General features: G+C 40.1%; 1 protein-coding gene across 3 annotated transcripts in view; it reads right to left on the bottom strand.

The window, feature by feature from the left end:
- LOC119646134 overlaps positions 1–15,855 on the bottom strand; it is a 106,951-nt gene that overhangs the window by 46,996 nt on the left and 44,100 nt on the right. For all 3 annotated transcript variants that reach the window (XM_038046485.1, XM_038046484.1, XM_038046486.1), the window contains exon 4: positions 2,461–2,567. In XM_038046485.1, coding sequence (XP_037902413.1) covers positions 2,461–2,567 — 107 coding nt within the window. The remainder of the gene's footprint in view (positions 1–2,460; positions 2,568–15,855) is intronic.

The following is a 15,855-nucleotide window of genomic DNA, read 5'->3' as shown; positions in this document are numbered from 1 at the left end:
CAGCCCGCTGACGAGCCTCTCATGACTTTTGATCGCTAGGCCTAATACAAATGTTGCTGAAATAGAAACGGCTATCATTGGGAGCAAACAAAGAGAAATTTATCTCATTTAATAAACCATCCGAAGTTTAGCTAGTATTTTTTCAGCTCTTTTATTATTCGACTCGCTTTCAAAATCAATATGACCGCTGTAAACTTAATTAAACATTTATAAGAGTTATTTTATCGAATGCATAACTGTTATTATGTAGTAAAAAAAATTGAATTTTAATCGCTTTCTCTGGAGGGAGTGCCAATTTTATGTGTGGAAAACCCCGATGAAACTCATAGGATCAACCCCTCCCACCCCCCTTACAGTTACAGCGTTTCAAAATGGGAAGGAAGGGAGAAGCGAGAATCATTTCTTTCCAAGAATGTCTCAAAACTGCGGAGTTCGACCTCTTAAACAACTATGGCTCTTCAAAGGCGGTTCCCCTCTCCAGATTCCCTTATAATAAAAGTAATAATTGCCTTGTCAATAAGCATAAACCTCAATTTTTAAGGGAGGGAGAAAGTTAGAAAGATGGGCCTCCCTCTTCTTCATACTATCTGCATCCTTTTCCACTCCAGGTGAATGATTGAAAATTTGCATTTCACAATCATGATATCAAAGACTCTTTTTGAGGTATGCCGTAACGTTAATCTTATGGCCTAGAAAGGAGAAGACCTACCACTTTACCCTCTTAACATCCACAACCCCTTTTCGGATGGAATTGAGAATTTAAATTTTTACTTTTTGGGTACCTAATAATATTCATTAGTTTTCTAGCAGAAGGATATTTTCCAGAATAAGTTTAAGTGGGCTACATTGCCGCCGTATTACAAAGTTAATGTTCAGATTCTGGGAATATGTCCCCTAACAACTAACATTGACCTTAGAATTGAATTTATATCTACTTTGAAAGCCAAAAGTAATAAACACAAACTAATCAACATACAATAATTGCCTAGACCAAGTTGAATGCTTTTCAATGTTGATTAACCAATGCACGGCAAATTGATCTAAAAATTTTCAAACCACATCTTTGAAAGAAAAGTTCAACGGACTGAGAAGAATTTCACCTCTTTCATTATTACAAGAAACGGGTTATCAAATGACCATAAAACATACAATCTGCACTTAAAATGTATGCATCTGTGAAAGTAACTGTGCGCGAACTGCCTTCAAATGGTCAACATTCAAATACCTGCCGAAGGTGAGTGGAAAAAACTGTAGCAAGCGGCCTTAACATTGCATCTGCGAAGCGTGCATTCGAGATGCAGGGCCCACTCTATCCATCCCACGTTAACAAATGCAGTTCAACGTTATTTTCGTTTTGCAATTAATTAACCCCGTGGTCCGGATAAAGTTGCGATACAGATACTATTGCATGCGAAGAGTAGAAACAAAGTCACAAGAATGAGGCGGCATTAAATTAGGGGAAAACAAGAAAATTCAATTATCATCGAACATTCTCCGGGAAAATTGCCGAGTCATTTTGTGCTGAAACAAATTGTTATTATACCCTTTTATGGACACAAACTTGCATATGGTTAACTTTCTTCTTCCTTCCGCTAACAAGACATTTGCGTTTGTAATAAAATTTCATTACGGACATCTTTAAGCTATTCGTCGATTTGTTTCCATTTTGCAGATGCTACCACACGGCGAGATTGTGGATAGGATGGGTTTCTTTGAGATTTGCAACTTTGTTGGAGGAAGTAGGAAGCGAACATAATTAACTGTTTGCTCTTCGTGGGCACATACTTGTAGACATGTAGTTGGCCTATCTTCCATCAATTTATTACTAGAAATTTAACATGAATTTTGTCCATTTTCCATATTATGTGAACGAAGCAGTTTCAACATTGATCTTGTAATAATTTTCGTGAAGAACTGACTCAAAACGGCAGGACCTTACCACCTGGAAAAACCTGAGTATGGTGGGAGATGCTTATAAAAAATATGATGTTTTTGGAAGGAACTTAACTCTTTGGTCTGAAAAAAATCTTCAAAAACTTCCACGACAGCCTTGAGTCTGTTCAGTTCCCTGAATTAGATTCAGTTCCCTGAATTAGATACTTTTCTACGGTATACCTAATTATGAAAGGTATAGCATGGCATGCTTATTGAGTAATATTAGTGTTCACCAATTGTAGGTGAGTCTCTCCGTCGTGGTCAAAATTTACCATATTGACAAGTAGTTGTGAGGAAATGTGTCTCTAGAAAGTCTGTCTCTAGCTTTTAAAATAAAAATAAATAAATTCTAGCATATCAAGTAGAATTGTTGTCATGTAGATCCTTTGATGCTAGTTTGTAATGGGAAGTTCTATTTCTGACTAAAATGAAATAAAATAACCGAACTATCTAAATGTGCTCGTCAAAAATGTGTATTGCACAATCTACAGTAAATCCAACGAACAAAACTCAAACCTCACTTACCTTTCTCTTTAAAAGTTGAGGTCGTGTCTTCATTAATGTCCTGCAAACTGAATTCATTTCTAACATCTTGAATTGCTGCCAAGTCGTTTAGTCCAAAATTCTGATCCCTATAATTAAGAAGATTATTATTATTATTATACTCCATCCATTATTTTTGTATATTTTGGTTTTTATTTTACTAAGCAAAATATTGGTAGTATTCTATTACGGACACATGTTGGAACCGAATTGGAAACCGCCGTACCAAAAAATTTCGCAAAGGGTTATTATGTTGAAGGAGGCCATCCCGTATGAAGGACGTTTTTTTCGCTTTTTTAAGGTTTTGTGTAGAACAAAACCTTATTAAAATCGATTCAATGTCTGTCTGTCTCTCCGTCTATATATCACACGCACTTTTCTTCAAATCGGCTAAACCGATCCGAACGAAATGTGGTGGAAAGATGGGAGCTATGAAATCTCACGCGAACAGCGAGTGGCATAAATTTAGGTGGAGTTTAAAGGGGGCTCCCCATACATGCAAAGGGGGATTCAAAAATGTTTTTCACCGGATATAGTTGTGTAGCAAGCTGGGCTGGGCTGTCGTAGCGGAAGGTCGCGGTTCAAATCTCGCTGGGGGCAGAGGAATTCGTTATCGTGATTGGATGTCGGACACCAGTCGACTCAGCTGTGAATGAATACCTGAGTCAAATCAGGGTAATAATCTCGGGCGAGCGCAATGCTGACCACATTGCCTCCCACAGTATACTGTGGTGTACCGTTACGGTCTTGAATGAAGTGCTCTAACACACTTCAAGGCCTTGATCCAATATGAATTGTTGCGCCAACGATTATTATTATTATTATTATAGTTGTGTAGGGTATCAAATGAAAGGTCCCGATTTGTACTTTCTGAAACTGACATTAGTTTTGGCATAAATTGCAAAGTGCGTGAGTAAGGAGTCAAAATATACGCACTTGAAGTGAGACAGGACTCATTTTCGGAAACTACCCAACCTAAAAATCTGAAAAAAATGAGGGTGGTGCGACTAGATGAAATCTAGGCCTCAAAATATGTCCCATTCCATTATCTGTTCAAATAAACTTACTAATAGTATATTACTACTTTTTAGAAATTTACTGAAAAACCCCCCTCAAATTCATCCTAGGACTTCCGAATTTTGTACCAGCATAGCGCACAATATTTCGTATATGTGTGCTAAATTCCATGGAAATCAGGCAACTAACGCCAAAGTTATAGCAGTTCAAACTTAGCAATTTCGCGCGAGTTTACTGCTTCCAAAGCCATGCAAATCAGATGCTGACGTCATAATTACCCGGAATAATTGACATTCGCGTGGAATATTAAAGTCGCATTTATGAAGAATCTATTTATCTGCAGCCCTTTTTAAGGTTTTGTGTAAAACAATTATGTGAAATCTAATCTTCGAGAGATGTCCCATTCCGGTATCTGCTCAAATAAATTTACTAATAGTATATTATCAACTTTTAGAAAGTGACTAAAAAACTCCCCTTAAGCTCATCTTAGGTGTACAAAATTTTGCACTGCCATAGATGACAGTCTCGTGCATACACATGCCAAGCTCCATGAAAATCCAACTATTAGTGTCAAAGTTATAGAAGTTGAAACTTATCAATTTCGTGCTAATTAACAGCATCCTAAGCCATACAAATAAGATGTTGACGTCATAATTAACAAGAATAATTGAAATTCGACTGAAATATTAAAATTCCATTCAAGAAGAATCTAATTCTCCCTAGCCCTTTTTAAGGTTTTGTGTACCGTCTGTCTGTCTGTCTATCTGTCTGTCTGTCCGTCTGTCTGTCTGTCTGTCCGTCACACGCATTTTTCTCAGAGACGGTTATAGCGATTGACACCAAATTTTGTAGAAAGGTGGGAACTGTAAACGCTCACACATACAGTGAGTTACATCCTTTTACGTTAAATTTAAGGGGGGGTCCCCATACATGCAAAAGGGGGGTGTAAAATTTTTTTCCATCAAATATAGTCATGTGGGGTATCAAATTAAAGGTCTTGATTAGTACTTTTCGAAGCCGGTCTTAGGTTTGACATTTCTTGGAAACGTGGGGAGTGCGGGGGGTTGAAAGTGATCATTTCTTTAAGCGGGCTATTCTCAGAAACTACCAAACCGAAAAATCTGAAAAAAATCAGGGGGCTGCCACTATATGGTGCCTTGGCTCGAAATACCTTTCATACCGATATCTGTTCAAAGAAAGTTAATAATACTATATTATTATAATTTTTTGAAATTGGCTGGAAACCCCCCTTAAATTCATCCTAGCGGCACGAAATTATGCAGTGATGTAGGCTATAATGTAGAACATGATCATACCAGGTTTGATGGAAATCGTACTATTACTAACAAATTTATAATACGTCGAAGTTGTTGCTTCTTTGAAAATTGAAGACTATCAATGTCAATATCACCCGAAAGTGGACATATGCATATATTACGTGCTACGTACTAAGAAATACACAAAACCTTTCGTACCTGAAGCGTCGAGCTTCCGGTTTCCCGGCTTGTTTATATTTGATGTTGGTTAAATTGTTGGCATTTGCTAATAATATTAAACTCAGGGTATGAGGCGTATGAGGTTGACCATTATCAACACAGGGCTTTCCATCAAATGATTTATTTAAACCGCTTTCTAGAAAATAGAGGGCAATGGAATTTTTAGCTATCGTGCACTCGTCGCTCCTCACATCTTTTTCTTTTTCTTTAGCCATCAGTTCACAAGCGGGGTCGGCCTGTGGTGATCGGTTTCGTCATTTTATTTTATCAAATGCCTGATCTGGATGTAATCTTGAGACCTTTAAATCCCCATCCAGCATATCAAGCCACCATTGTTTTGGCCGGCTTTTTAGTTGCTTACCATTGCTTTCGATGTTCTGACCAATACTGGTTGTTGAATTCTCGTTAGTGTGAAGTACATGACCACACCATCGAAAACGCCTCTCTTGCAGTTTTTCCACGATTGGTGCAAACCCGTTCGATAGGGGATATTCTCATTTCAGACGTCAAAACGTGTCACGCCACCAGTGCAATGCAACATCTTCGTCCCCATTACCGCAAGACGCCGTTCATTGACCTTTATACTCGGCCAATACTCAGAACTATAGAGAGCGGCAAGCGAACGATATTGCAGTAAATTTTAGATTTGGGACGTGCACTGATACGTCGATCACAAAGAACACCAGTTGGGGAATGCCACTTCATCCAGGTTGCGTCAATGTGTGAAATAATTTCATTACGCAGTTCTCCATTGGCTGATGGGATTGACTCGACATATTTAAATCGCTGAGTTCTGGCAATGGCAGTAACCTGCCCCTCAAGATATTTAAATCGCTGAGTTTTGGCAATGTCGGTAACCTGCCTTTCGAAATATTTAAATCGCTCAGTTTTGGTAATGGCAGTAACCTGCCCAGAACTGAACGATTTCAATATCTCGGGTCAATGCTATAAGCCAATGGAGAACTACGTTATGCTCCTCACATAGGGAAAACACAAAACCTTTTATACCTGAAGCGCCAAGCTTCCGGTTTCCCGACTTGTTTAAAGTTTTTTGTGAAGAACTGGATAAAGATACAAATACGAATTTTTTACCATAGATTTACTAATATCTTGAGCATGCGCAATAATTTTTTCAGTCCGATAGCATAGCTCATTATTGAAATACAGAGCAATTTATACACCCATCTCCAAAAAAAGGTATTTTTCTGCTGCCACGCTAGAGGGCGCTGCGATCATCTTAAAGGAAAAAAAAGTAAACGGCATTTCAACGTGCAGACTTAACCACAGTCCACAAACTAGAATTATTAAAAAATATTAAAAACTAAATTGTTGGTGCCGTGTTAAACTTTTTTTGTGAATTTTGGTGTTTTTTCACGGCCTTTTCAATGAATAAAAAAAACTACTGAATGAATCGCAATTATCCTAGTTTGCGGACCGTAGAAATATGTTCTAACTAAGTCATGAAAATTTCAAAGAATTTCGTTGGATAGATTTTGAGCTATGGTGGCAGCCGATTATCAATATGCGGTTTCGAGAAAAAGTAAAATGTGATTTTTAGCCATAAAATCTTAACTGATCATTAATCTGCTATACCCAGTTCATAAACATTAGGTTTCTTCAAAAAACACATGCACAGCCTTGGCTTCATTTCTTGTCCTTTTACATGTTTAACACTATGATTTCCGAACGACTCCGAGTATCAAAAAATCACTTTGCCCATATATTCTACACTACATCTAGATATAACTGGTGCCAAAAAATACGATTCCGCCTATCCGACACACGGGATGACCCCCTTAAGTTACCTGAAAATTGATAAATTACGTTGGTTTCCGAGTATTTTAGAAAACATTAACTAAAGTTACCAGTTTAACTAATCCGACCTTTATCCACAAAATATAGTTAAGCATTTTAAACAAAAGAATAGAATAGAAGGATTCATTCATTCATTCATTCAAACTAACTGATTTATGATAATATTTTGTTTCGATTTGCAACTTTCTGAATTTCTTACTTGCTTGATTTGGAATGGGATGGGTGAGTTCCAGATATTCGCATGGAACTGCAACTTTTAATTACCTTTCTTTTATACCTACTCCCAAAAAGTGATCTACTCCCAAGAAGTTAGCAAATTGGTAGAGGGTTAGGAAGAGCAGTCACTCGGTAGAGGAGTCAGTCTACTCACAGCTCTCAGGTTCTGCACACCACAATGAGAAGCAAGATCGATATTGGATTTAAATAAACAAATCAAATATATAAACACGGCTTTCATTCAATTTCTGCTACCAACCTCACCTGGTAATCCCCAAAGTTGTGACCCCGAGTTCAAAAGAAGAACTTTCCAATGATTACCTGTAGGACGGTAATCTGGGCAGACAGAATTGAGCTCAGCACAACTACCAGGGAGTTACACAAACTTCCAAGATTGCTTGCGTGTGTATTGGTTGGCCAATGAGAACATGCCCATCAATATCCGCAGAGGTCCTTCTAGGATTGAATCCTCTCCATCTGTACATACAGATGCAGGCAAGGAGGGCGATCTTTGGAATGTCCAGGATTAACAGTGAGACGGAGAACTGTCAAAATTCAAGGAAAATTGATATTCTTTTCAGGTCGCATTCCGAATTACTGATACCAATGGACAAAGTGACAACGAGATTTCACTTCGATCAGAAATCGAGCGGAACACTTTTTGTCAGCTGAAATAGGCTCTCTTAGCTGCCAACTATCGAGCGCGGATTTTGTCGTCATATCTTTCCACCTTAGATAGGAGAAATCATCAACGGTTTCCAAGTTCCAAGTTCAGTTTAGTTTAGTCCCGGATGTTCACCACAAATGCAAAGGGAGCGCTTATTAACACTCTGCAGCCATTCCATATAGAAACTGTGCAAGACGAGTTATTGATAAAAATCTCTAAGGAAACAACAAAGGCTCGTCATGATAACACTATTAAGCCAAATGTTTCAAACATGCCATAAAAACCCAGTCTGGTCTGGACAGGTACATTTTGGCTTCCAAATGTAAGAGAAGCCCACCGTCGACCGCTGGGAAAAATACAGCCAAGCTAGCGAAATATGACAAAAACGACAGCCCAAATCAAAATACGTTTGCACTGCTTAGTGTAAATAAAAAAAAAGTTGATAAAACCACTCCTATATTGAAGCTGCTGCCAATATACCTGACGCAAAAAACTACAGTAAACTTGTCGATAATCTCACAAGATTAATTGGCAAACGCACGTACCAAATAGTCCCACTCATCAATGGGACAATCCGCGAAGCAAAGGTCAACAATCAGCAAACAAGGTGCAAAGTATTACACATATCAATTGGGAAACTCCAAGGGCAAAATTACTTCATTGATGAATCATCGCAGAAGAACCGCGTGAAAAACCTTGCCGGGTGCTGTGCCAGAATTGTCAAAAATTTGGTCACACAAAAACATATTGCAATCTGCCCAGTGTTTGTGTCATTTGCGGAGATCTGCCCGGTACAGCTAATTTTAAACAAGTCGGAATACCGGAAGCTCGCGCTTCGGGTATAAAGGTTTTGTGTTCATCTTATGTGAGAAACTTCAACGCACATTTTTCTGTCCGTATATAGCTACAAAGCCAACATAATCCTTCATATTTTTCCAAGCTACGAGACATACGTACATATTACAGCCATAGATATCACGCTCACCCTAAACAAACAAACTGTTTATTACCGAATACTGTACACATATATGCACGTACATAAATGAAGCGTACCCATATTTCCGATTTACTTCTTATATCTATCTGAATTAGGCACCTCCCGCAAAGTTCATTAGCACGCATATATCATATACCTACATACACACACGTCTGGCTGACAAATAACTAAAAAACTAAAACAAAATAATTCTCTGCGACCCAATTCATAAGAACTCATTTCGTTGTGGTATTGACGAATTGATATATGATGATGACGTCATGCAGGTTGTAGAGTGCACGAAATTCACAAAAAATTGTAAAGTTTCACCCCCTATAACTTTGTTAATAATTGTTGGATTTTCTTCAAACTTGACCAAACTGTGCATTATGTTCTTCATTACACGCATGCCAAATTTTGTACTTCTGGGATGAACATAAGGGGGGGTGCCGGGTAAATTTCTAAAATGTGGAAATATACTATTATTAACTTTATTTGTGCAGATATCGGAACCGGATATATTTTGAGGCCTAGATTTCGTAGAGAGGCACCACTGTGATTTTTTTCAGATTTTTCGGTTGGATAGGTTCTGAGAACGAGACCTGTTACACTTTTTGTGGGTCATATTTTGAACCCTCACTCCCCTATGTTTCATCTAATATCAAATATTAAACCAGATTCGAAAAGTACTAATTGAGACCTTTCATTTGATACCCCACATGGCTATATTCTGTGAAAAAAAATTTTGCAGCCTCCTTTCACCTGTATGTGGAGCCCCCCTTAAACTTAATACAAAATGGCGCCAGTTGCTGCATGTAAAGGGATCACCAGATTACATACTCTCACCAATTTTCGTGACAATCGGTCAAGTCGTTTCCGAATAAATCGGGTGTGACAGACAGACAGACAGACAGACAAACAGACAGACAGACAGACAGACAGACAGACAGACAGACAGACGGACAGACGGACAGACAGACACCGTCTCGATTCTAATAAGGTTTTGTTTCACACAAAACCTTAAAAAAATAAGGAGAGTACTAATGCTAAAAACAGTAGCAATTGTGGTGGACTACACACGGGTAACTACAGAGATTGCCCAGTCTACGATGAAATCAAGCAAAAATCGCAACTGAAACAAAGAATTGAAAGCAACAACAAGTACTACCCCCACCAGCACACCTGCATTTTAAGTATCTCGAAACATACCTCAACAAGGCGAAGCTATGCTAGCGTTTTGAAATTCGCACTACAAGGCGTATGTATTTTCTACAAGTGCCCCAACCCACAATATGGAAGAGCTTCTCCTTACACTGACTCAAACGATGAACCAGCTTATGGCTTTGATTCTAAACATGAGGCGAGAAATTATGTGTAATCAGACCCAGATCTTACAGGTCCTTCTCAAAAACAAATTTACTGGCTCAAAATATGTCACTGGAATGAAAACGGCGTCATAAATACGACACTTCCTGTTTGAAAAATCGATCGACATAAAGCTCATATCCGAAACGAATCTAACTCACAAAAGCAATTTCCAAATTGATGGATATTGTTTCGGCGACACTAAGCATCCGGTATCCACATTGAGCATTAACGTCTACGAGATGCAAAAACTACCTCCAAGCGTCAACCAATCCATTGTCCTTCTAAGATTAGACTGACCTCCCAGGGATTCGAAGATTTTTTTAACATACTCGGGGACAAATTTCTTGCCCCTGTGAATTCTAATGCTTTTAGGAGATCCGGACTGATCTCTCCCAGGGGAAGATTGTTGTGGGACCTGCTAGCCCGAGACACTAGACCTGACTTCGTCTCATCTGAGCAGCCCACTTATTGGTCAGCAGATCGACGTAAACTCTCAGCGCTGATTGACTTTGGCGTTACTAAAAATGTGATACGAGAGTTGATACCGAGCGAGCCATGCTATGAGCTGTTTTCAGATCACCTGCCCATTATGACACTTGCGAGCGTACCACCTATAACAAATAAGTAGGAAATAAATAACCAAATCAACGAGCTGGTTAAATTTCCGTAAGTATACAAGAACTCATCTGGAGATCAACACTACCTTCAAATCTAGAGGTGAAACAGACAAAGACTTGTTGAATTCAACGAAACAATGACCGTCACCGCACAACTCTCTTCCCTACTACCATGTATGTCCAATCTTATAAAAAATAGGACACCGCATAGCATACTTCAGTTGGTTCAAGTAAAGTGGAAGTTGAGAAAACAATTGCAGGTTCACAGATCTGCAGACCTAAAAAAATAATTCGCCAGAGGAAGTAGATATCTCCAGCGAGCCCTTAACGATCAACGGGAACAGGAATTACAAAGTTACGTACGAGATTTACCGCCTACTGTGGAAACCTACAAGAAAATTAAAGAAATTTGCTCACTGCGAATTGCCACATAGATCAGCAAACAGCAGCTGGGCAAGAAGTGCTGCCGAAAAGGGGGTGGGCAACACTTGTAAAAGTAATTTCTCTCCCACTTTCCGGAGATGCAGTCAAGGCTTCCAAAAATATTCATGCCTACACCAAAGGGAAGTTTCTCATTTGAAGTCAAACAAGTTGCACAAGTCTTTAGAGAACAAGTGGACTAAAAGAAAGCTGCAGGATATGATCTAATTACAAGAAAAATTTTGAAGGAACTTCCAGATATCGCAATCACTCACGTACACATCATACAGGCCTATAAGTCTGCTATCCCTCCTCTCCGTTTACTTTTTTTGTCAAGAAAGGACCCCCAGCCGATCACCACGTAAGAGTTTAGATGTGGTTTGTTATTAAAGCTGTAGGTGTCCGTTCAGCACCGCTTTCGCCTAGGGACCTATACTACCCTTTGGCAATCGGATTCATCAAAATTTTATGATAATATGGGCAGAAACGCACAATGAGAAATTGAAAAATAAGTCGAAAACAGGAAGCTTGACGACTCAGGTGTGAAAAGTTTCGTGTATTTTTTGTGTAAGTATATTTGAGTTCAGAACTATTCCACTCATATGTAGCCCGTAATGTATGTATATGTATTTGGCATGTCAGATTAATCATCTTAGTGTGATATTGACATTTAGTCTTTTCGGTTGCTGTAGATTTACACGAAAGAGGCAATTTTAACCTTTGTTAGTAATAATACGATTTTAACCAAATTTTGGAATATCATCCCTTATACCATAATTTATATTACAGCAAATTTGCAATGACTTTAGGATAAACTTAAGGAGGTTTCTAGTCAGTTTATTAACTCACTTGGAGTACATATCACCGAGGGTATTTTGAGGCTTGGACACGTATAGAGGCAGGTTCGCCATTTAAGTAGTTTCTGAGAATAGGTCCGCCCGCACTCCCCGCCTTTCCAACGAATTTCAATTTGCAAAAGTTTTGCAAAATACCAACCGAAATCTTTCCTTTGACATCTCACATGATTATATTCGGTGAAAAAAAATCTACATGCCCTTTTGAATGTAGAGCCATCTTTAAAACGCAGAAACACAGTTCCCATCATCTCACCAAATTTCGTGTCAATCGGTATAGCCGCTTCTGAGAAAAGTGTAGTGTAGAATATATGGACAAAGTGATTTTTTGATATTCGGAGTCGTTCGAAAATTGTAGTGTTAAAGACGTAATGAGTCACATGCCAGATTTATGTCGATCGCCTTAATAAAGCGCGTATTTATCGGTCCGAATGACTTTCGAATGACTTCGCTAAATGGACAAGAATTGAAACCAAGGCTGTACTTGTGTTTCTTCGAGAAACCTAAGGTTTATGGGCTAGGTATAGCAGATTTATAAGTACAACGAAATTCTTTGAAATTTTCACGACTCATTTGTATGGTCCGCAAACTAGGATAATTGCGATTCATTCAGTATTTTTTTTTATTCATTAAAGAAACCTTAAAAAAACACCCAAAATTCCCAAAAAAAAAGTTTAACATCGTCCCAAAAATTTAGCTGTTAATATTTTTTAATAATCCCAGTTTGTGGACTGTAGTTAAGTCTGCACGTTAAAAAGCCGTTTACTTTTTTGTTCTTTAAAATGACCACAGCGCCCTCTAGCGCGATAGCAGAAAAACACTTTTTTTTGGAGAGAGGTGTATAAAGTGCTTTGTATTTCAATAATGACCTATGCTATCGGGCTGGAAAGAACTCGTCATCCTTTGAGGCGATTGACGAATCAATCGCATTTTTCACTTCAACGTAAGAAGTGAAATGCTGATCGGCCAGGCTTTGGTCCATTGGTAGGAAAAGGTGGTAATCAGATAGAGCAATGTCAGAAAAGTACGGCGAGTAGGGTAGAACTTTACATTTCACCGTTTCTAAGTACATTTCAACGGTCGCGGCATATAGGACCAGCATTGCCATACAACAAAATCAAACTGAGGCCGTTTTTCTCTCATTTCCTGACTCAAATGCGTCACTTGAGTTCAATATCGTTCGCTTGTAATGGTTTGACTCGGTTTTAGCAGCTTGTAATAAACTACACCAAGCTGGTCTCATCAAATACAAAACATAACCATAGTGCAGTGAATGCTGTAGAAATCGCTTCCGTCGTTGCCTTGGAAGTAGCCGTTCGACGTCCCTCGGGTTCAACTCGAATACAATTTCCTTGCATTCCCAGGGTCCCAGGTAGATACTAGATAGCTACCACACTCCCCCTTGCTCCTCAAGAAGCGAAATCAGTGCGAGTCCGCACGATTTCAAATTGCTCTGCCCTGGACGATGAGGGAGATATAACGAAAACCGGATCAGCTGTGTTTGGCATGCCGCCCGGACTTCCCAATGTGGTGGTGAGATTGACACGTTTTTAAGGTTTTGTGTAAACACGAAACCTTATTAAAATCGGTTTACTGTCTGTCTGTCCGTTTGTCTGTTTTTTTTAAGGAGGTGTAAATTTTTTTTTACCCACTAAAAATTTTCCGGTGATAGCACTTCACCTAGAATTTCCTCTAGGTTCCTCCTTTCTTCCACGAACCTAGGACACTGGAAACACGTGCGCTGGGTCCTCTGGGACCCCGTCGCAGTTTGGACAATTAGGCAAGGTGTCCAATTTAAATCTGTACAGTTATTGACGGTATACTGGTGAGAAACTGGGTGAGATTATAATTGATCTCCAAGTCCAACGACCCCTTTCTGACTGGTCTCATCGCTGTTGCCATCTGCTTATGGATCTCTCCCTTTCGGCTTTTTTCACCTGCGATAAGGGGAGATGCACCTAGTGTTATAAATGTTCATAATTTCGATTGCCAGGATGTCAATCGGCATCATTCCCGAGATGACGAATGCTACATCGTCTCAGACGGTCCTGAAAGCAGAACACAGCCTTAGGGATGTTCTTCTGTAAACCGCACTCAGTTTATGTGTATTGCCTAAAACCTAGAGTGCTTTTCCCCAAACTGGGACTGCATACAGCATGATAGAGCTCACCACCCTGGCTATGAGCAGCCTGCAAGTATGCCGCGGGCCTCCTATGTTCGGCATCATTCTTGCCAGAGCAATACTCGTGGTGGATGCTCTTTTACAAGTATGTTCTATATGCTGCTTAAAATTAAGTCCTCTGTCTATCATCACCCCCAAGTATCTGATGGCCGGCTTGGAAGTGATGATATGATTCCCGATTATAATGCAGGCGTAATTTCTTTTGCGACGCTTAGTAATGAGGACCACTTCCGTCTTTTCCTCCGCGAGGGCCAGTCCAGCACTCCCTAACCAAGCCTTTACAACACTGATTGCTTCGCTTGAGTACAACTCAGCATCATCGGGATGCTTTGCGACCACAACCAGTGGAACCGGAAGGTTGAGTACATCATTACCCATGATTTTCCACAGTAGTGGGCCCAGTACAGAGCCCTGTGGGACACCCGCGGAGACAACGTACTATTTGAGTCCATCATCTGTATCATACTATAGTATCCGCTCTTTCAAGTAGCTACCGATAATAGCGGCGAGGTAGGTGAGAACACCAATCGTCACCAGAGACTTTCGTATAAGGTTCCAATTGGCCGAGTTAAATGCATTCCTCACATCCAGGGTCACCACCACGCAATATTTGTTGGTACAACCCCTTTCGTGAATTGCATTTTCGGCCAAGCCAATAACCATTTTGATGGCATCAATGGTTGATCTGGCATTACGGAACCCATACTGCCTATCTGAAAGACCCCTTGACTCTCGACCACTGGAAGTAATCTATTATAAATGACCCTCTCCAACATTTTCCCCATAGTATCTGGAAGACATATGGGTCTATATGAGGACGGTTCCCCTGGAGGTTTGCCAGCCATAGGCAACATCACCAGCTTCTGCCGCTTCCATGGGGCAAGAAAGATACCTTCCGACATGCACGTTTCGAACAGCTCCGCGAACATATCCGGTCTACATTTGACGGCAAGTTTGAGGGCCTTATTGGGTATGCCGTCAAGAGCCGGGGCTTTACTGTCGCCTATTCGACTGCAGATATTCATCAGCTCGTCCCTGGTGACTGGTGGAATCGGCGTCATATTCAGGGGGCGCTGGAAGGTGTCAGTACCTCCGTCTTGCTGGGGAAATAACCCTTGAATTATTTTCAACAAGAGTATAGGACACGTGATCTGCGGAGACGATCGGCGTCTGAATCGTCCTGTTACGATTTTATAGGCGCTACCCCATGGATTTATGTTCGCTTCCGAATAGAGCTCCTTAAAACATTCCCTCTTACACCGCTGAATGACGAGCTTGAGGTTCTTACGAGCTTCCCTCTAGGTACGCTCCTTTTGCCCATGATCGATCCTACCTATTGCCTTCTGAGCCGTTCGTCTAGCTTTGTGGCAAATCGATCGAAGGCTGGCAAGTTCACTATTCCACCAATAATTGGGTCTTCTAGTGAAGAATGAGCACCTCCTATGCCTCGACGCGTCACATGCTTTAGAGATGCTCTATGTGACATGGAGAGCTTTATCCGTGGAGGTGCCTGCTTTGCTAAGCAAGTCTAGCCACACCTCCATGAATATCTGCTCATCCATGGCTTTGGCAGACCATACTGGTGTTTTTTCCGATTTCGGCTTCCGGGGTGCAGGTATCCTGCCTTGTGGTTCCGTCCTTGGTTCAAAGATGATTGCCTGGTAGTCACTGTACGTGAAGTCACTAACTTACCAGGACATGTCACGTGCTAACTCAGGGCTGACAAAAAGTCAGGTCTACGTCTGTCTG

The sequence above is a fragment of the Hermetia illucens genome, chromosome 1 (genome assembly GCF_905115235.1).
Source record: "Hermetia illucens chromosome 1, iHerIll2.2.curated.20191125, whole genome shotgun sequence".
Classification (NCBI taxonomy): Eukaryota; Metazoa; Arthropoda; class Insecta; order Diptera; family Stratiomyidae; genus Hermetia; species Hermetia illucens.
The sequence above is the reverse complement of the archived record's forward strand: the minus strand, read 5'-3'. Positions and strand labels throughout refer to the sequence as shown.